This window comes from Lepidochelys kempii, chromosome 11, assembly GCF_965140285.1.
Source record: "Lepidochelys kempii isolate rLepKem1 chromosome 11, rLepKem1.hap1, whole genome shotgun sequence".
Lineage (NCBI taxonomy): Eukaryota > Metazoa > Chordata > Testudines > Cheloniidae > Lepidochelys > Lepidochelys kempii.
Genome location: NC_136390.1, coordinates 8,219,158 through 8,241,386, shown reverse-complemented (window position 1 = coordinate 8,241,386; position 22,229 = coordinate 8,219,158). Strand labels below are relative to the sequence as shown.

The window sequence follows — 22,229 nt, the reverse complement described above, 5'->3', positions numbered from 1 at the left end:
TTGATTGCGATTAATTTTTTAATAGTTTGACAGTCCTATAAATTAGCCTTCGAGCTAGCCAATATTATGGCTCAAAGTGCTGTCACATGGAAGTCAAACCTTGAAAACTTTCCAAAGTACAGGGTAACAATTTTGTTGCAGACAGTTTAAAACAAAACTAAGATTAAAGCCAGTTTATTATTTTTTTTATGTCTCTCTAATCCAGAGAAAAAGTATTTCTTTTGGATGGCCATCAAAATAGGAACAACTACTTTTGGCTTAATATCCAAAGGTATTTTACTATTTATGCTCAGTAGGTGTGAGATAACATCCTGTGATATTTCACGTTCTGTTGACTAGAAATGGACTACTAAGGAGATATGGATTTTTTCAACACTTCCATGTAAAACATCTTTATATCATCACCCCAGGTGTCAAAATAAAAACACATACCCCTAATCTCTTTTCGTTACCTGAGTGATGTAAAGGTAAAGTCTCTGAAAATGCACCGAAAGGCTCCAATCCTACAAGGTCCTGAGTGCCTCCCTCTGAGGTACTGAGCACCTAGCAGGATTACACCAAGTACGACTGGTATAGATGTCGATCCTACAGACTGGAGAATATCTAAATCCTCAGTTTAGAATTGGGTAAAATTACTACCTTTCCCTATCAATTTCTCTAGGAAGCAAGCCACGTTGTCAGTTACCTGGCAGTAGAGTCAGCTTACGCTGTACTTTTAAATAAGATTAACCTGTTCACGGAGGGATAATATTGAATTGAATGTCAGCTCTAGAAATATACATAGCAGAATTTCTTTGTAAATAAGGGCTACAGCCCATCTAATATTAATTATGTTCTTTTTATTTCTAAAAAATATTTAAAACTCTATATCTCTTCTATTTGGCATCACGGTTCTTGATGTTTACAGATTCATAAACTAGGACTTCAACTGACCTGAATTCACTTTCACTGTTTTCTTAAGTATTTTATAACTGTCATTTCTTCTAAATGCCCATTGAAGAGAGTATATTATATAGAAGAATTTTACAATATTTAAACTTTCTCAGTTTAGAACTTTATATCTTTTAATTCTACACTTTATATAGCTTATTAACAAAAGCGAATGGATAATAATTTTCAGGAAATCAATAAAATAACAAACCTTTTAAATATTGGCATGTAAAGTTAGGTTTCTGAAGGGTAGTCAAAAAAGTGACTGAACCCCTACTCACTGTATTTCAAGCTCAATACCTTGCTTATCAGTTGGCTTCTCCCAAACTGGAAAAAATATTGAAAAGGGACAAAATATACATATGCTTACAATGAGCTCAGATACTGTATCAAACAGACAAACTGCTCATTACAAATATGCTAATGACTTAAATAAGAAACAACGCACACAAAATGGAACAATTTAATTTTATACAAGGATAACAGAAAAAATGCCTGGGGTCATTAAGAGAGTAAAATAAAGTTTTGGGACAATTTGACAGTGTTTTATTCCTTACTTTAATAATAATAATAATTAAAAAGTCCAGTACGAACATGGCTTGAAATCAACGGATGAAGACTTAGAAAAATAACTGGTTAGCAGATAATGGAAAGGAATTAATCACACTTGATGGTAAGTTTAACCTTAAATATCAGTGGTATTAAAAAGTTATAATCTAATTAAATGAGACAGATTTTCTCAATGGTAGGGTAAAATGATTTCTAACAACCTACTGGCTTTTCATTATCAGCTGCTAATAAGTTACCAATTGGAAGGAATGTGTCAGGTTTTCCATTTAATTTCACAGCAGCAAACAATGCTCATACATTAAGTAGGTGTGATTTGCTACCCATAGTAGCATGCAAGTATTTGTATAAGGAAAAAGGGAATGGTATTCTGTGACCCCCTTGCAGTACCATAATCAAAGCACCAAGGGCCATGTATTAAAATATGAACCCATTAAAATAAATATGACAGGATAATACCTTCCCCATAGGGTCATATGAGTGCCTTTTCATTAGACATACTCTGTAAGTCTCAAGGCACTTAAGGGGTTAAGACGCAATGCATGCACTAGTTCCCGTTATGTAATGTTAAGTCACATGATTTGGAATACACCAGTGTTATGACACAGAAATAAGTTGTGCCATCAGTTCAGAGAAATGCTGTTTATATTTTACAAGATGCTGGTAAGTGGACATTATGCAGCTACTGCTGGGTTAACACAGATTCCAGCTTTCCTCTCATAACCAGCTGGTCTCTAATAGGGATGAAGAGCAAAGTGTGCTGCATCAGTAGGCAGTGTCTCTATCTAATATTGGCAATATTGCTGATGTTTTTAAAAACAAAAGTGAGGATCCGTACACCGTAAATAAATCTAGCACTGGAAGAGACCATGGCTTAGTGTAGATTTTTGTTTTGTTTTTAAAAGACGCAGTTGTATACCAGAGTGAAATAATTCCAAGCCTTGTTTGTAGCAATTCAACCAGAAGGGGAGTATATGGCACTACAATGAGATATCATAAGTTACCCTGAACACACTCAGTTCTTTCAATTTATGGTTTGTTCGGAGCAAAGCATGAAAATAATGAAGTCTTCAAACACATGTAAGTAATAGAGTTTTAGAGATTGATTTTTGTTTCAACATAAAGTGCAACAGTGCTGAAGTTTTCAAAGTCCTTTGTCAATTCTTCATTGTTCTCCGACACCATTTCCTGCAAGCAGAGTTATGGCACAATGAATGCTGCCAGTTTATTACAGAGGACAGGATACTTCAATATGGATCCTAGCCCTTTTGCTCTTATTTATGCAGCGATGTCTTTAAAGGTTTAACAAATCCTTCTTCATACACCTTCAAAATAGCTTCACAAACAAATCTGTATTGACTCTGAAAAGAAAGTTGATGAAGTTAATTGAAAAAGAAACATAATTTAATCATATAAGTTAGAGATAGAAAAGGTCTCTTAGGTCACCCATCCTATCTTGAAAGGACAGAATTGTGCCTCATCAAAAGCAGCCGTCTGGTAATTGTACCTTTATTGAGGAGTAGGGAGTCACTCCAACCCCATGGATTAACTAGTCTTAGGTTTTCCTACCTCTAAACCTTAAGAAATATTGTACCAAAACTACCTTGCCTTTTCCCCTTTACATTAATTTTGACATATTAGTTGCTCATATCTCACAAACTTTTAGAATGAGAAACCAGTGCTTTATGTCATCAAAAGCTTGAATCCTGGCTTCTTAATAAAGCATTTTATTTTCAATTCTAGCAGTTCTTGAGATACAAGTTACTAAAACCATGTCTCAACAAAAAAAAGCAAAATACCTTAGAGCGGATCATAAAATACAGCCACTATCTTGCAAAGTGCCACAGATATAAATGACAGGTTTCAGAGCAACAGCCGTGTTAGTCTGTATTCGCAAAAAGAAAAGGAGTACTTGTGGCACCTTAGAGACTACCCAATTTATTTGAGCATAAGCTTTCGTGAGCTACAGCTCACTTCATCGGATGCATACTGTGGAAAGTGTAGAAGATCTTTTTATACACACAATACAAAAAGATCTTCTATGCTTTCCACAGTAAACATCCGATGAAGTGAGCTGTAGCTCACGAAAGCTTATGCTCAAATAAATTGGTTAGTTTCTAAGGTGCCACAAGTACTCCTTTTCTTTTTACAGATATAAATGATCGCTGTATAACAATATACAAAAACTCCTCACTCAAAGTCGTCCTGATTAACATTGTTTCATTGCTGATCAATTAGGGAACATGCTCAATTAAAGCTGTGCAATGCTCCCTTCTAATGTCGTTTGGCAGCCACCTGCTTTGTCCACTGCTTGCAGGAACAGCAGCCCCTTGCAGCTAGCTGGTGGGTGGTTGGAACCAGGTTGTAGCCCCCCTATCAGCTCTCCTAAGTTCCCTGTGCAGCAGCTGCTCAGCAGGCTATCAACTGCCAGCAGTTCAGCTGTCCCTCCCCCCACCGCCATGTGCTGCTCCTGCCCTCTGCCTTGGAGCTGCTCCCCGAGACTCCTGTTTGCTGTGGGGGGGAGGGGAAAAAGAGGAGGGCTAATATCAGGGTGTCCCACTCCCCCCTGCTCCTGCACCCCGCTTACCCATCTTCCATAGAGCAGGGGGACACAGGGACAGAGAGAGCTACAGTCCAGTCTCAGCTTGCTGATCTAATTAACAAGGCAGTGTACTTCTGACCCCACTCTTCATACTTAAAGGGCAAATGCGCATCTCTATCTCTCAAACACAAATATCCCACCCTCTGACTCCTCCACCTCAACCAAGCTTCAGTCATCGATCACTGTGTACCAGTATTAAATTGTTTGTTTAAAACTATATAATATAGTCTTTTGTTTGGTGAAAAAAATTTCCCCTGGAACCTAAGCCCCTCATTTACATTAAGTCTTATGGAGAAATTGGATTTGCTTAACGTCGCATTTTTCAGGAACATAACTAAAATGTTAAGTGAGGAGTTACTGTATACCACTGGAAAGGTAGTATTTGTACCTCTCCAATGACTTAAATCAGCTTTTTCTAGCCCTGGTTATTGAACAGGTCATAGATCTTAAACAAACACCAGTCACATAGGTTTAGAATTTTAATTATTTATTGTATCATTACATGTGTATCAGTATAGTTAGATTTACATATATTAGAATAAATATTTTTCTGTTTGAAGATTTCGCTAGAAAATTGACACTTCTCAGTTCTTTTCACTTATGACATGGAAAGCATGAACGTGGCATAATGCCACCTTGTGGAAAGTGCATGCATCAATCTAGAAGTGCAAAGGCAGGAGGAAGTATTGTAGTCTAAAGAGACATGATGACATGCAGAGTTTAGGGAGTCCCTGAGTCAAACACTGAATCTGGTTTAGTCTGTTACACTGGTGCTGTAATAGTCAAAGAAATGAATTTCACTGAAATTTTGCCTTATGTCTATTAAGCTCAACTCTGAACAGCTGTCAGATGGACTCTGACTCCAAGACAAATAAAAGTTCTTAAACAGATTCTAAACCGTTTCCCAAACAAAAATTACCTTAAAATAGAATTACGGTAGAGAATACAAATCAGTAATTTAGGCTAAAGTACATTACAGGGATGTTCCAATTATCCCCAAACCAAGCATTATAAACCTAGGAAAACTCCAAACATGCTAAAAAAAACCATGTGGAAACACAGAGTTAAGGCACCCAAAAAACCTGATGACAGGTGTCCTCTCGTGATCCTTTGAAGTATTTTACAATCCCAGATTAGATTAAACTGCTTTTTAAAGACACATTAGATTTCTTCTACTTGTTCCTTTCTATTGTGTCACTACAGGGCAGAGTTAAAGTTGCTTTTTGTATTGCCAGAGCAGAATTACACAGCTGGATTGTATCACCCAGCTTCCCCCTAATTCATCTCCTCCAATTTCCTTCTGCTTCTTGAAATTCTTTCCATTTCCCTTCACACATACTCCAGTACCTTGTTCCTTCCTGTCACCCTCCCTTCCCACATCTCTAGTTTCACCTTCCTATTCTCTCCATTCATTGAGCAGGTCTGGTGCAAAGGATAGCTTTTGAAAAGAAATATTGAGAATTAACAGTGATTTTTGCCATTTATTTTCATTATTAAAAAAGTATGTCTGTCAGCAGAAGCTGCTGCAGAGAAACTCATGAAGAATCACTCTTTCAAAATCCCTGAGATATCTTATTGTTCTCAGTGGACCAAGGCCATAGCCGCTCTCAGTTAAGCTGCCCTCTTTCAAAATATCCAGCACCTCTTACTGTCTTCAGCGAGAATGAAACCGCTGTGTAATATTAGATTACTTTTCTACAATGTAGCCAGAATGATACTTACAGGTGTTTGGATCATCATGGCCCTTTGATCTCTCATTGTTCTCACAATATCTAATGGATAAACAGGCTGATTGCACTCAATGAGACACATTGCTGTTTCCATAGTGATAAGAACCCCTGTACGTCCAATTCCGGCACTGGAAAAGAAAAAATGTGTCATTTCATTAACCCTCTTCAAACACTCTTTTTAAAAAATGATATACTCCTAAAATGTAAAAAAAATTTAACACTGAAATCTTCACTATCTAAATATACCCAAGAGAGATCTATAATTATTACAATGAGGGTTACTGATGATATTCTACTATAAGAGCAGTGTTTGTGCTCTGTCCTTCCTGGATATAAAAATGCTGTGGAATATTTTCAAAGCATTGGATTGATCTCTTACCCTTCTGAATAAGTTTGCATTTTGCAATCTCCACACATTTCTTTATCCTCCTAGAATATGAAACCTGAAGAATTTCAAGATATTTTTCTGCAGTATAACCAAGCAATCTATTTTTAGGGGTTCCCAAACTCCCAATTGCTGGAGAGCTATTCAGCTCACCATGGGAGCTGAAGTGCCCTGCACTGCATAGCATTCAATATCATCTTGCTGTGAACAAAAAAAGACAAGTTACCTGTTCCGTGACTGGTGCTCTCTGAGATACACTGCTCATCTCCATTCCAAATTAGGTGTGTATCCTTGCCACATGCACCGCTGCCGGAAGTTTTTCCAACAGCAGTATCCATAGGGTAGTGGCGTCTGCATGGTGCGGTATAAGGGGAGCTGCCGGCTCCCCCCACCCTCAGTTCCTTCTTGCCGGAAACTCCGACAGTGGGAAAGGAGGGCGTGTTGGGGAATGGACATGATCAACATCCCGAAGAACACTAGTTACAGAACAGGAAACTGTCTTTTCTTCTTTGAGTGCTTGCCCATGTCCATTCCACATTAAATGACTCCAAGCAGTTCACAACTGCGCAGATTGTAATACAGCTCTGCCGAACCCAGCATCATCTCTGGCCTGCTGAGTGATGGCATAATGAGATGTGAATGTGTGGACTGAGGACGACATCACAGCTCTACAGATGTCCTGGATCGGGATGTGCACCAGGAAGGCCACCGTAGATGCCTGCGCTCTAGTTGAATGGGCCCTGACGATCGGCAATGGCAGGACCTTTGCTAGCTCATAACCGGTCTTTATGCAAGAGATGAGCCAGTTGGAAATCCTCTGTGAAGAAACTGGAAGGCCCTTCATCCTATCCGCTGTAGCGATGAAGAGCTGGGTCGATTTATGGAAAGGCTTGGTAAAGCTCCAAGTAAAAATCCAAGACCCTTTGGACGTCTGGCAAATGCAGACTCCTCTCCTCAGCAGTCTTGTGTGGCTTGGGACAGAACACTGCTAGGAATATGTCCTGGCTCATGTGGAAGGAAGATACTACCTTCAGCAGGAAGGCTGGGGGGGTAGGGCTGCAGCTGGTCTTTGTCCTTATAACACACTGTGTAAAGAGGTTTCAGAGTAACAGCCGTGTTAGTCTGTATTCGCAAAAAGAAAAGGAGAACTTGTGGCACCTTAGAGACTAACCAATTTATTTGAGCATGAACTTTTGTGCTCAAAGCTCATGCTCAAATAAATTGGTTAGTCTCTAAGGTGCCACAAGTACTCCTTTTCTTTTCACACTGTGTAAAGCGGTTCCAAGGTCAAGGACTTAATCTCTGAGACTTGTCTCCCCGACGTCACTGCCACCAGGAAAGCGACCTTCCAGGAGGAAGTAGGAAAGGGAGCAGGAGCCCAGCAGCTGGAAAAGCGGGCCGGTGAGCCTAGAGAGGACCATGTTAAGGTCCCACTGGGGGACAGGAGCCCGTACCTGCAGGTAAAACCTCTCGAGGCCCCTCAGAAACCTGACAGTCATGTCATGAGACAAGACCGTCTGACCTTGGATAGACTGGTGGAATGCGGAGATGGCTACAAGGTGCACTCTGATGGAAAAATGCGCCAGACCCTGGTTTCTGAACTGTAGTAAGTAGTCCAAGGTGGACTGCACTGAAGAACGCGAGGAAGAAATGCCACACTCTGATGTCCAGCAGGAAAACCTCGTCCACTTGGCCAGGTAAGTTAGTCTCGTGGATGGCTTCCTACTTCCCAGGAGGACCTGCTGGACCTCCTCCAAGCAGGTACGCGCCTCCGAATTCAACCACAGAGCATCCACGCTGAGAGGTGTAGAGTCTCGAGGTCGGGGTGTAGGAGCCGACGGTGATCCTGTGACAGTAGGTCTGGATGGTAGGGAAGGGACCAGGGAGGGTCCACCACCCTGTTCATGAGCGTGCCGAACCAGTGTTGGCGAGGCCACGCAGGGGCAATCACAATAACCTGTGCTTTGTTCCTCTTGATCTTTACTAGGACCCAGCTGACCAGAGGGAATACATACATCAGATCCTCAGCCCACGACAAGAGGAAGGCATCGGAGAGGGAGCTCTTGCTCAGGCCCTGCCAGGAGCAAAACAGATGGCACTTTCTGTTTTGCCTGGTGGCAAACAGATCTACTTGGGGAGTTCCCCACCTCTGGAGGATCATGCAGGCCACCTCCGGGTGGAGCGACCACTCGTGGTAAGAGGAGAAGTCCCTGCTGAGGTGATCTGCTTGGGCATTCCTGATGCATTGGAGGTGACCAGCTTCCAGATGGATGCCATGGCTGATGCAGAAGTCCCAGAGACGGAGAGCCTCTTGGCAGAGAGCCAACGAGCGCGCTCCTCCTTGCTTGTTGATGTAGAACATCGAGGATGTATTGTCTGTCAGGACTCTCACCACTTTGCCCAAGAGGTGTGGCAGGAAGACACCGCAGGCCAGCCATACATTTCTGAGCTCCTTGATGTTTATGTGTAACGCTGCCTCCTCCGGGGTCCACATCCCCCAGGTCTGGAGATGTCCAAGGTGCACCCCCCAACTGAGGTCTGAAGCATCTGACACTAGCTCAACAGATGGTGGGATGTTGAACAGGACTCGTTCCAGGACCTTCTCGCGATCAGTCTATCACTGCAGAGAGGTGACAACTGCCAGGGGAATGGCGACAATTTTCTCCAGGTGGTCCCTGGATTGGGAATAGGTCGATACCAGCCATTGTGGAGCCTCGCATGGCGGACCACGTACGTGCAAGCTGCCATGTGGCCTAGCAGGCACAGGCACACCCTGGCCAATGTCAGGGGAAATGTGGACACCTCCGTGATGAGGTCCGTTCTAACGGCAGGAATGTTCTTGCCCTGGTCGAGCCGAGCACGGCGCCGATGAATTCTATCCTTTGAAGTGGAACTAATGTGGACTTTTTGTGGTTGACCAGTAGTCCCAATGAGCAGCATGTGGCTTGTAATACAGCAACATTGCATTGGACCTGAGCCTTGTAACTGCCTTTGACCAGCCAGTCGTCGAGGTACGGGTAAATCTGGATACTCCAACGCCTGAGGTAGGCTGCGACTACCGCCATGCACTTGATAAACACCCTTGGTGCTGTAGCCAGGCCAAACAGAAGGACTGCAAACTGGTAGTGGGCCAAACCCACCATAAAACAGAAAGCGTTTGTGTCCTGGGAAGATTGTTAAGTGAAAGTATGCATCTTCCAGGTTGAGGGCGGCATTCCAGTCTCCCGGATCCAAGGAGGGGATAATGGAAGCCAGGGAGACCATGTGAAACTTTAGTTCTTTAGGTATCTGTTGAGGTCTCACAGGTCCAGGATAGGATGCAGACCACCCCTGGCCTTTGGGATCAGAAAATACCAGGAATAGAAACCCTTGTTCTGATAAGGAAATGGGACCTCCTCCACCGCCCACAGCTGTAAGAACCCCTGAACCTCCTGCTCGAGAAGACTCTTGTAAGAACGGTCCCTAAAGAGGGACAGGGATGGGGGTGGTGGAAATAAATTGGAGGGTGTAACCATGTGCCACCATACTGAGGACCCAGCAGCCTGAAGTTATTGCTGACCACGCTGGGAGGAAAAAGGAAAGGTGGTTGCAAAAAATTGGGAAAATTGGATTCAGGGAATAGACTGATAGGTTGCCTTTGCGCGTACCCTCAAAACGACCTTTTAGCGCCTTGCTTGGATTGGTTTGAGCCCGACTGGGCAGAGGGTGGGGGCAGGTGGCTCGTGCTCTGTCTATAGCCCTTGGGATTTTTGTGCAGCCGGTCCTGCTGGAGCTGGCTTCCTTTTCCCTGGCATAGTTGCAGTTTGAAATGCTTACGTGCTGGGCCCAGAAGTTAGAGCCCCAGTGTTTTTAGGGTGGTTTGGGAGTCCTTCAGTCCATGTAATTTGTTGTCTGTCTGCTTCGCAAACAGGGCCTGGCCATCGAAGGGGAGGTCCTGAATCGACTGCTGAGCCTCAGAGGACAACCCAGAGAGGAGCAGCCAGAATACTCACCACATGGAGATGGCAGACACCAGGGTGCAGGCGGCGGAGTCTGCCACCACTTGAAGGGCTGCCCCAGCAGCGGCTGTGCCCTCGTCAAGGATCGCCCGGAATTCTTTACGGGAACCTTCCAGGAGGGCATTTTTGAACTTGGCTGTGGTTTCCCACATATTAAAGTCGTAGGGGCCAAGGAGGGCCTGGTGGTTGGCCACCCTCAACTGTAAGCTAGACGAGGAATACATTTTCCTTCTGAACAAGTCCAGTCTCCTGAAGTCTTTATTTTTGGGGGTAGCTCTAGATTGCCCCTGGATTTGCCTGTGGTTAACTACCTCAACCACCAGGGAATTTGGGGCTGGATGGGAGTAAAGGTATTCATGCCCCTTAGTCGGGACAAAGTACTTACGCTCTGCCCATTTGGAAATGGGGGGCAGAGAGGAGGGGGTTTGCCACAAGGCGCTGGATATCTTCAATACCCCTTCATGAAGGGGAAGGGGCCACCCTAGCAGGGGCTGTGGAGAAGGGGACATCGAACAGGGAGTCCGCTTGCTCCTCCAATTCGTTCACCTGCAGGCCAAGACCCTGCGACCCTCTTCAGTAGCTCCTGGTGTGCCGTAGCATCATCCTGAGGAACTGGGTGATGGGCCTCCGTGATGGCCTCGTCCGGTGCTGAGGAGCAGAAGGCCAGTACCGCAGGTTGGGCCTTGCTCATGCCCTTCCACATTAGGTGTGTGTGCTTGCTACATGCACCAGTGCTGGAAGTTTAGGTGTGTGTGCTTGCTACATGCACCAGTGCTGGGCCAGCAGGCTGTTCCCCTTGGTCCACAAGGATTTGCAAGGTCTTATCCCCCGGGGCCTCAAGGACGGGAAGGAGCTGGGTCATTGAGGCCACCGGCCTGTCCGAGGCTCCCAACACTGAGTGGGCAGGCTGGGAGGGCTGGGTGAACCCCCATGGGTTCCAGGGGTACCACAGGGCCAGCCACTGGGCCTGGGGCCACAGGGCAGGTTTTGGTAATGACGGAGCACATAGCATCGAGGGTCTGGGAGGCTGCCCCGCTGATGTGGATCCTTGCTCCATACCAGAGCCATATCTGGACCGATTGCTACCTGGTGACCAGGATCCACTGGAGCGGTGACTCCATGCCTGGCGATAATCGCGGTCAAGCCTAGAGGAGGACTGGTCTGAGCAGGATGTGCACCTCCATGGAGACCTGGGGGACCAGCAGATCCGTGACGGACGATCGGAGATCCATGCCTAGCGCTTCGAGACCAGTACTGGGGTGAGGAGCGGGACCTGGAGGTATCACGGGCTGGGTGCCGAGGGGATCTCCCCAAATACAGAGACACTCATCTCGGGGATTGTTGGTGGGGCCTGTGGCTCCGGTCTTCTGATTGTTCCCGGGATCTGTAACAGTGTTCCGCAGTGTGAAGGGCTGGTCCCAATGTTCCTGCCGGGGAGCGCAGGCCTCCATGGGTCTGTGCCAGGTAACTGGCTAGGTCCACCTCGAATCCCACTGCCGGTGCCGAGGGTCCAGTGGCCGTAGAGGGCTCCGATGCATCTGCCTCCCTAACTCCGAGGCATGACGGTGTTAAGCAGGTGAACCGTGGCAGGACGTCCCCTGCGATGGGGAGCGGTGCCATTGGGGTGAGGGCAGACATGAAGTCCCAAGGCAGGCTTACCGTGAGGTCTGGGCACTGATGGGGCCAGTGTGGGCAACAACACGAGCATCAGGATCTCCTGTGCAGCCTGAAGTGCTTCAGACGTCGATGTCACCTGAAGCTGACGAAGGCCTGCCTCTGTGTCCAGGCAAGGAACAGGGTGGGCTGCATCGCTCAACATGAGCTGAGACCCGACATCCTGATGGGGGAAATGAGCCACTTGGCATGGGTCTTAGCTCACCCCCATCCCTGTCCTTCCCCTTGCGCGGAGTAGGAGACCGTCCCCTACCAGCCTTCTTCGACTTCTTGGCTGGGGATCGGTGCTGACTCGTCAACGGTGCTGGCGGGGCACTACGCACCGATACCACGGTGCTAGGTGCCGAGTCAGACCTTTGCTCCAGGGCCGGAGTGAGCGCTGACTCCATCAGGAACGCTTTGAGTCTGATCTCGCAGTCTTTCTTCGCCCTAGGTTTAAAGGACTTGCAGATACGACACTTGTCACTTATGTGCCTTTCACCAAGGCACCTGAGACAGCTGCTATGCAGATCATTCACAGGCATGGGCCATTTGCAATGATTGGAGGGCTTAAACCTAGGGACCAGCGCATTCCCCGTCCAAGTCTCCAACAGGGCTAACAAAACTAACTACTGCTAAGGGCTAACTAACTCAACAACTATGTACACTAACTTTACAAGAACTCTATTTCATACGAACGAAACCTAAGAAATGCTAGGAAGAGCGGCTAGCGTTCCGTGCACCGTCACTGGTGGTAAGAAGGAACTGAAGGTGGGGGGAGCTGGCAGCACCCCTTATACCGCATTATGCAGGCGCCACTCCAGAGGGTGCCAGAGCCGCTCCCCTACGGATACTATTGAAGGAAAAACTTCCAGCACTGGTGCATGTAGCAAGCACACACACCTAATGTGGAAGGGCATGAGCAAGCACTTGAAGAACTTCAGGTTCTAACATGGAAGTTCCCTTCGAATTATTTCTTTTGAAACGACCTTCAGCCTAATGAGCCCCCTCTTTCTTCACCCCGGCAAATGGCCCCTTTCAGAATCATCAGGGAGAGAGGGGGTGCTTCAGTCCACAATACCCCATTAGAAGCTTTTTACTGAATGACTCCTGTCCCATTTTCCACATTAGGGCAACACCAACCCAAATTAGCTTGACTGCTGTATGTGGTAATTGAACAGGTGCATTCTATGACTAACCCTGTGAAGTCAGCAAGTTTGGGTAACTGCATGATGCTGAAATTAATACCATGATGCTGGTTCTATGGACAAATAACTTGGAATAAAGAGAAGCTGTCACTGCTGGATAGACAGCAGTCTCTTTGGAGGCCAGCAGCTGCAGAGGACAAATTTTGGCTGGTTAGAGCAGATGTCTAAAAATCCACAACTACGCTGTGTAGTAAAATTTTATTTAAACAACCACTAAGGACTTATTTAATGACATGGTCACATAGCAGGGCATCAGAAGTGAATTCCCAGCTGAGATTACAATGCATAGTGTTGAAAAACTAAGCATTGAAGATGAAGAACCAGATTCTGTATTCCACTTTATGCTGCTCAGATGTCATAAAATGCCCCTACAGTTGTTAGAACTGGCCCCCAGGGCAGTGTCAGGGGATGGCATGCCACCCTTGGTCCCTCAACTCCATTCCTGCACTGAACTCTGTTCTTAAAGGAGTGGAGAAGCTGGCCTAAAGCCTTGGCTTGTAAAAAATAAATAAATAGGAAATGTGCTAACCAAAAGCTGGTGACAAAATGTTTAAACTTTAAATAAAGTAGTCTCCAATTAGGAATCTCTGCTTCAGTAGATAAGCATTAGCAATATCCTGCTTCTGTACACCAAAAAGGCTCTAAGGATTTGTCTACATAATAAAAATAAAACAACCACTAGTATCAACACATTTTAATAAAAGGAAAACAACAACATGAAGGTTCCCAAGTGGCAAAATAGCAAGAAGTCTTACAGAAAGGATATTTATTCAAAATTAAAAACAAAAAAGGCTTACTCTTAATTTCTTTATGTGAATGTACACACTCTTCCAGAGTTAGGAAACCTCAGAGAACACCTGAAACTGAGGCAATTTACTCTTGAGCACGGTAAACATGTTGTTTTAAATTAAAATGTTTCATATTAAGACAAATTACAAGAACACACACACTTGGTGCTGTATTTTCCATTTGTCAATATGATCGGGAACCCGTATTTGTGTCATTAAATGTATCTTAACTGATACAATTAGAAGGCACTTCAGGCTAAAGTGTTTGCTTTTAAACAAATTGAATCTTATAAGTACACATTAATAAAGAAACTGTGACTTATCTTGAACAGTTTTATTTTTAAATACAATTTAGAATTAAAATATTCCACAAAACTTTAATATGTTTCTTTATAATTCTGTCCAGAAGGTGGCATCAAAGGTTATCGTATAATGTAGTGGTTTGAATAGAACTTTATCATTAGGGGCAAATACAATATTGTATGAAAAACTGCTCAACAAAAAGAAGCTAGGGATATACTCAGGATTTCTATGCATAATGCTCCAAATATCAAGATAGAAATTCACTGTACCAAGATTTAGTGTATCCTTCATTATAAAGAATAAAATTATTTTAGAAAATTAGAAAAAATGTATCCAACCCTGAAACAGAATAATTAGTCATTATAATTCAGGTTAGCACTCACTTTCAATTCCCCATATGTTAATGCTGTTTGATAACAAAGCAGAGAAAGAGGAAGTTACTCACCTTGTGCAGTTATGATGGTTTTTCAAGATGTGTGTCCCTATGAATGCTGCACTGTAGGTGTGCTTGTGTCCCTGCGCTCCTGATCAGAGAACTTTGGTAGCAGTGTCTGTTCGGCCTGCACATGCGCCGTCCCCTCTTCATGTTCTGCCACGAGGCTAACCACCATTGCACGGGCAAACCTCGATCAGTTCCTTCTCTACCGCAGAGTACCTGACGAGAACTCCGAAGTAGAGGAAAGGAGGGTGGGTCGTGGAGCACCCATAGCGACACACATCTCAAAGAGCCAGTTACTGCACAAGGTGACCAACTTCCTCTTCTTCTTCAAGTAGTGTCCCTATGGATGCTCCACTGTAAGTGACTCCCAAGCAGTATCCCTAATGAGGGGCTGGGGCTCCAGAGTCAAGTCTGCTGTGGATGACAATAATGTGGAGCCAAAGATAGCACCAGAAGCAGAGTCCCCCAGAAATAGCATAGTGTTCTGCAAAGGTATGCGCGGATGCCCCGGTTGCTTCCCTGCAGATTTCCGAGATAGGGACATTCTTGAGGAACGTGACAGAGGAGGAAACCAACCTTGTGGAGTGCCTGTGGTTCTAGATGGAGGTACTAGGTTGCAAACCTGATAGCAGTGTTTGATACAGTTGGAGACCCATCTGGAGAGTCTCTGGGCCAATACTGCTGTACCTTTAGACCTTTCTGCAATGGAAAGGAAGAGCTTAGGAGATTTCCTAAAGGCCTTCATCCTGTCAGGTAAAAGGCCAGGACTCTTCTAATGTCTAGTGCGTGCAGCATAACTTCCATGTTATCACAGTAAGGCTTAGGGTAAAAGGTCAGGAGGTGAATCAGTTGGTTTGTGAGAAAAGATGAGGTCACCTTGGGGATAACCTTCGGGTGTGGTCTGCTAGTAACCTTGTCCCAAAAGAATACTGTATTAGGGTGGTGTGCCATCAGTGCTGCCATCTCCCCCATTTTCCTCGCCAAGGTGATTGCCACTAGGAATGCTGTCTTCATAGACAGGTATGTGAGCAAACAAGTGGCAATGGGTTCAAAGGGCAGCCTAGTCAGGTGAAGATTCCTGTCTTCTGGGGGAATCTTGATGTGGGTCTGAAGGTGGTTGGACAGCTGCCTCTGTTAGAAGGAGTTTTAGTCGCAGTTCTCTGTCCTTTCGAGATTGCAGCTTGAGCAGTTGACAAAAAACACACTTCTGGGGAATATGGCTTTCCCTGCGGCGATGGACACAATAGAAATGTCCGTCCATTACAGGGATGGCTGTTTATAGGAGAGGCACCTCTTAAATCCTGGTGAACCAGGCATACTCCACACGGGTAGTTCCCAGAAAAAGGGGAAGTAGTAAATAAAGTTGGGTTTTTGTTCGTTTTTTTAAAGAAAAAAACAAATGAAACTCTAAACTCACAAAAGAAAGATTAGTAAATAACTAGGTTTGAACAATAGGGTTCATGATCCGATGAAAGGACAGCTAATATCTCCATCTCTAGCCAGGGGCGGTTGAGAAGGAATTGAGAAGGGTTTGCCCGTGCAAGGCTGGTTAGCCTTGTGGCAGAGCATGAGGAGGGGACAACACATGTGCAGGCTGAATGGATACTGATACCAAAATTCTCCGATCAGCAGTGCAGGGATGCATGAGTACCTACACTGCAGCACCCCCAGGGACGCTACTTGAGGAAGCAGCAGTTATTTACTGGGAAGTCACTGATTTGTAAAGAACATAAATGTTGACAATTTCTCTCTATAGTTCTCCCTTAGCAGCAATTAATGTTCAGATATACAGATTTTTAAATGGCTGATGTTAACTCTTTTGGTCTGTTTAGGCCACACATTAATAGTTCTGTGGCATAAGTACTGTATTCAAAGAGAGTTGGACACAAGTTTAAAAAAATGTAGTTTAATATACCAATAGCTTTACAAAGTCTTCCTGCCAATTTTTGTGGCTTTACAATCACTTTTGTCTATTATTGCAAGGAAGGGAAGATCCACTCTAATGGTTCTGCAGTTTTTTCTATTTTCTTGAGATCAAACTGGAGAAAAAAAAGGTGGTGGTATTCCTCCACGCTCTTCCGAGAAAGTAAGTTCCAGTCACGTGAGTCGCCAAAACGAGAAACCACCACAGTAGATTTGGCAGATATTCAAAATATGTGCATCACATGACATCCCTGGAATCCTTGAGCTTGAGTCCCCTGAGTGGGGCTTGAATATGCCCATGGGCACTCATAGGCTCCTTGGGTATGGGTCCTTCTTGACTGAGGAAGAAATGTGATAGGATCTCTAAAATGCCACCCACCTGAGTTACCCTCATGAGACATCACACACAGTAAACTGTGCAAGGTCTGTGATCCTCCCACTCTTTTCTTCCATGAAGCATGAAACAGCTTTCAGTGCTTCCATTAAAGTTATCGCCATTGAGCAGCTGAATTAACACCTCCCTGAGATGAATGAGGCACTTCACACCTCCCAGAGCTATTATTCTGGGCTCTCTACAAACTAAGGCCATGTCTACACTAGCATTTATGTTGGCAAAACTTTTGTTGCTCAGAGGTGTGGAAAACCCGCCCCGACTGACATATGTTTTGCCTGCACAAGTGCTCGTATGCACAGTGCTATGTCGCGGGAGAGCTACCACCGCTCATCGAGCTGATTTTATTACGTTGATGGGAGAGCTCTCTCCCATTGGCATAACGCAGCTACACAAGCACTCTTGCAGCAGCTCAGCTGTATGGCTGTAAGCTTGTTAAGTGTAGACATGGCCTCAGGCTCTGCATCAGTAATTCCTGGTTCACATTTTTGAGGTTTTCTTTGCAACCACAACAGCTAGTGAAGGAGAAACAGAACTCAAGAACAGCTTTACAGAGTTGGAAAATGAAGAAGGGATACAGCAGGATGGACTCTGCTGGTGGAAGGGCAAGGAAGAGAAGAGCGGCGAGTCCTATAGGAAAAGGGGAAGAGTCAATGGAGACAACACCAAATATGAGCCCCAGGAGGATACAGGGCGGGTTGAAGAGGATTACAAGGGAGAATAGGAATGGAAAGGACTTGCAGCCAGAGGGAACAGGGGATAGACTGGAGAATTGCACCGTCACCAGGAAAAGGCAGGTCTACATGACTGGGGACTCTTTACTGAGAAGGATGGACAGGCCTGTAACCAGAGCTGATCCAGAGAACAGAAGGGTGTGCTGTCTACCGGGTGCTAAGATACAGGATGTGGACCTGAGGTTGAAGAAGATCCTAAAGGGAGCAGGAAAGAATCCACTGATCGTCCTTCACGTGGGAACAAATGATACCGATAGATTCTCGCTGGAACGTATTAAGGGAGACTATGCCAGGCTCGAGAAAACGCTTAAGGAAATCGAGGCTCAGGTGATCTTCAGTGGGATTCTGCCTGTTCCCAGAGAAGGGCAACAAAGGTGTGACAAGATCATGACTATCAACAGATGGCTCAGGCAGTGGTGCTATAAGGAGGGCTTTGGGATGTATGGCCACTGGGAGGCATTCATGGACAGAGGACCGTTCTCTCAGGATGGGCTCCATCTGAGTAGGGAGGAAAATAGACTTCTAAGATGGAGGCTTGCACAACTGATTAAGAGAGCTTTAACTAGGAATCTGGGGGAGATGGTTGGGAGATGTCCAGGTAATCTCTATGCCAGATTTTAACACTGAGAGGGAAGAAAATGAAAAAAGAAAGAATACAGCCGTGGGTTGGAGAATGGACATAAGGAGGAAGGGCAGTGTGGATACCAGTCTAATAGGTCATACTGGCGGTAGAATGTCCGTGCCTTATCGGGTACAGAATGTGAGCGAGGCCAAACAGCAAAAATTAAGATGTTTGTACACTAATGCGAGGAGCCTGGGTAACAAAATGGAGGAACTAGAGCTACTGGTGCAGGAAGTGAAACCAGATATTATAGGGAGAACAGAAACATGGTGGAATAGTCATCGCGACTGGAGTACAGGTGTTGAAGGGGAGGTGCTGTTTAGGAAAGACAGAAATAAAGGTAAAGGTGGTGGAGTAGCATTGTCTATCAATGATGAGGTAGACTGTAAAGTAATAAGAAGCGATGGAATGGATAAGACAGAGTCCATCTGGGCAAAAATCACACTGGGGAAGAAAGCTACTAGAGCCTCCCCGGGATAGTGCTTCGGGTGTGCTGTAGACTGCTGGGATCTAATTTGGATATGGACAGAGACCTCTTTAATGTTTTTAATGAAGTAAATACTAATGGGAACTGAGTGATCATGGGAGACTTTAACTTCCCAGATATAGACTGGAGGACAAGTGCTAGTAATAATAATAGGGCTCAGATTTTCCTAGATGTGATAGCTGATGGATTCCTTCATCAAGTAGTTGCTGAACCAACAAGAGGGGATGCCATATTAGATTTGGTTTTAGTGAGTAGTGAGGACCTCATAGAAGAAATAGTTGTAGGGGACAACCTTGGCTCAAGTGATCATGAGCTAATTCAGTTCAAATTGAATGGAAGGATAAACAAAAATAAATCTGCGACGAGGGTTTTTGATTTCAAAAGGGCTAACTTTAAAAAATTAAGGAAATTGGTTAGGGAAGTGGATTGGACTGAAGCACTTACGGCTCTAAAGACAGAGGAGGGCTGGGATTACTTCAAGTCAAAGTTGCAGAAGCTATCAGAAGCCTGAATCCCAAGAAAGGGCAAAAATTCATAGGCAGGAGTTGTAGACCAAGCTGGAGGAGCAAGCATCTCAGAGAGGTGATTAAGAAAAAGCAGAAAGCATACAGGGAGTGGAAGATGGGAGGGATCAGCAAGGAAAGCTACCTTATCGAGGTCAGAACTTGTAGAGATAAAGTGAGAAAGGCTAAAAGTCATGTAGAGTTGAACCTTGCAAAGGGAATAAAAACCAATAGTAAAAGGTTCTATAGCCATATAAGTAAAAAGGAAAAAAAAGGAAAGAAGAGGTGGGACCACTAAACACTGAGGATGGAGTGCAGGTTAAGGATAATCTAGGCATGGCCCAAAACCTAAACAAATACTTTGCCTCAGTCTTTAATGAGGAGCTTAGGGATAATGGTAGGATGACAAATGAGAATGAGGATATGGAGGTAGATATTACCACATCCGAGGTAGAAGCCAAACTTGAACAGCTTAATGGGACTAAATTGGGGGCCCCAGATAATCTTCATCCAAGAATATTAAAGGAACTGGCACATGAAATTGCAAGCCCATTAGCAAGAATTTTTAATGAATCTGTAAACTCAGGGGTTGTACCATATGACTGGAGAATTGCTAACATAGTTCCTATTTTTAAGAAAGGAAAACAAAGTGAGCCGGGTAACTACAGGCCTGTTAGTTTGACAGCCATAGTATGCAAGATCTTGGAAAAAATTTTGAAGGAGAAAGTAGTTAAGAACATTGAGGTCAATGGTAATTGGGACAAAATACAACATGGTTTTACAAAAGGTAGATTGTGCCAAACCAACCTGATCTCTTTCTTTGAGAAAGTGACAGATTTTTTAGACAAAGGAAATGCAGTGGATCTAGTTTACCTAGATTTCAGTAAGGTGTTTGATATGGTGCCACATGCGAAATTATTAGTTAAATTGGAAAAGATGGGGATCAATATGAAAATTGAAAGGTGGATAAGGAACTGGTTAAAGGGGAGACAACAACACGTCACACTGAAAGGTGAACTGTCAGGCTGGAAGGAGGTTACCAGGGATCAGTTTTGAGACCAATCTTATTTAATCTTTTTATTACTGACCTTGGCAAAAAAGTGGGAGTGTGCTAATAAAGTTTGCGGATGACACAAAGCTGGGAGGTATTGCCAATTCAGAGAAGGACCGTGATATCATACAGGAAGATCTGGATGACTTTGTAAACTGGAGTAATAGTAATAGGATGAAATTTAATAGTGAAAAGTGCAAGATCATGCATTTAGGGATTAATAACAAGAATTTTAGTTATAAGCCGGGGATGCATCAATTGGAAGTAACAGAGGAGAAGGACCTTGGAGTATTGGCTGACCACAGGATGACTATGAGCCGCCAATGTGATCTGGCCATGAAAAGAGCTTGGGATGCATCAGTCTTGGGATGCATCAGGTGAGGTATTTCCAGTAGAGATAAGGAGGTGTTAGTACCGTTATACAAGGCACTGGTGAGACCTCATCTGGAATACTGGTTGCAGTTCTGGTCTCCCATGTTTAAGAAGGATGAATTCAAACTGGAACAGGTAGAGAGAAGGGCTACTAGGATGATCTGAGGAATGGAAAACCTGTCTTATGAAAGGAGACTCAAGGAACTTGCCTTGTTTTATTTAAGCTCAGTACCAATGTGGACACAAGAACAAATGGATATAAACTGGCCATCAAGAAGTTTAGGCTTGAAACTAGACGAAGGTTTCTAACCATCAGAGGAGTGAAGTTCTGGAACAGCCTTCCAAGGGAAGCAGTGAGGGCAAAAGACCTATTTGGCTTCAAGATTAAGCTCGATAAATTTATGGAGGAGATGGTATGATGGGATAACATGATTTTGGCAATTAATTGATCTTTGACTATTAGTGGTAAATAGGCGCAATGGTATGTTAGATGGGGTGGGATCTGAGCTACTACAGAGAATTCTTTCCTGGGTATCTGGCTGGTGAGTCTTGCCCACATGCTCAGGGTTCAGCTGATCGCCATATTTGGGGTCGGGAAGGAATTTTCCTCCAGGGCAGATTGGCAGAGGCCCTGGGGTTTTATTTGCCTTCCCCTGCAGCATGGGGCATGGGTCACTTGCTGGAGGATTCTCTTGAAGTCTTTAAACCATGATTTGAGGACTTCAATAGCTCAGACATAGGTGAGAGGTTTATTGCAGGAGTGGGTGGGTGAGATTCTGTGGCCTGCGTTATGCAGGAGGTCAGACTAGATGATCATAATGGTCCCTTCTGACCTTAAAGTCTATGAGCTAGAAACATACTTAAAAAAAATAAAAATAAAAAAATGTTAAAGTTAAGATTCTGGAGAAAAAGAGGTGTTGGTATTCTGCACTGCCACAGTGCCCAAGCTTTGCCTTGGGCAGAAGAAAACGTATTTCCCTCCCATTCCTTTGTGAAAGACCCAAACAAAACCAGGAGAAATTGACAATACACAAGAGGCTATCAAATGCACAAAGTAAACATACTGGAAAAAACAACAATTTTTGCTCTAATCTCTTCCAGTTATAATAATCTTAGCTCTGACTTGTAAAAATAGTAGATAAAAATATTAAGTTCACGGTGTCCCTTTAGTGTCTGTCTCAGTTTCCCCATCTATAAAATGGGTATACTACTGGACAGGTTAGATCGTAAGGGTTACTGTTTGTACAGCATTTTGAAGATGAAAGGGCCAAAGCCTATTCACATATGCATGCCTGCAACTCTCAAAGAAGTCAGTGGGTGATGTGCATGTTGATTTGAAGACAAATATTGGCATTAAGTAGTATTCCGGTCTTGTACTTACATTAAGTTCTGTGGAGATTCTGTGTTAAATGGATTCTAAATGTGAAGGATGAAATGTTAACTGTCACTAAAAACTATTGAATAAGAGCAGCACATTAAGGTGTATTTCAGATTTACACAGAATATTAAAGAAAACATGAATACAGTTGTTTTCATTCATGCC

General features: G+C 44.2%; 1 protein-coding gene across 8 annotated transcripts in view; it reads right to left on the bottom strand.

The window, feature by feature from the left end:
- PTPN4 (protein tyrosine phosphatase non-receptor type 4) overlaps positions 1-22,229 on the bottom strand; it is a 236,161-nt gene that overhangs the window by 12,988 nt on the left and 200,944 nt on the right. For 6 of the 8 annotated variants that reach the window (XM_073305037.2, XM_078854775.1, XM_073305040.2 and 3 more), the window contains 2 exons: positions 5,822-5,957; positions 1,454-2,858 (listed from right to left, as the gene is read on the bottom strand). In XM_073305037.2, coding sequence (XP_073161138.1) covers positions 2,772-2,858; positions 5,822-5,957 — 223 coding nt within the window. In that variant the 3' untranslated portion in view covers positions 1,454-2,771. Of the gene's footprint in view, positions 1-1,453; positions 2,859-5,821; positions 5,958-22,067; positions 22,103-22,229 lie in introns of those variants that run through there. The other 2 variants (XM_073305041.2, XM_073305038.2) reach the window with 2 other exon arrangements.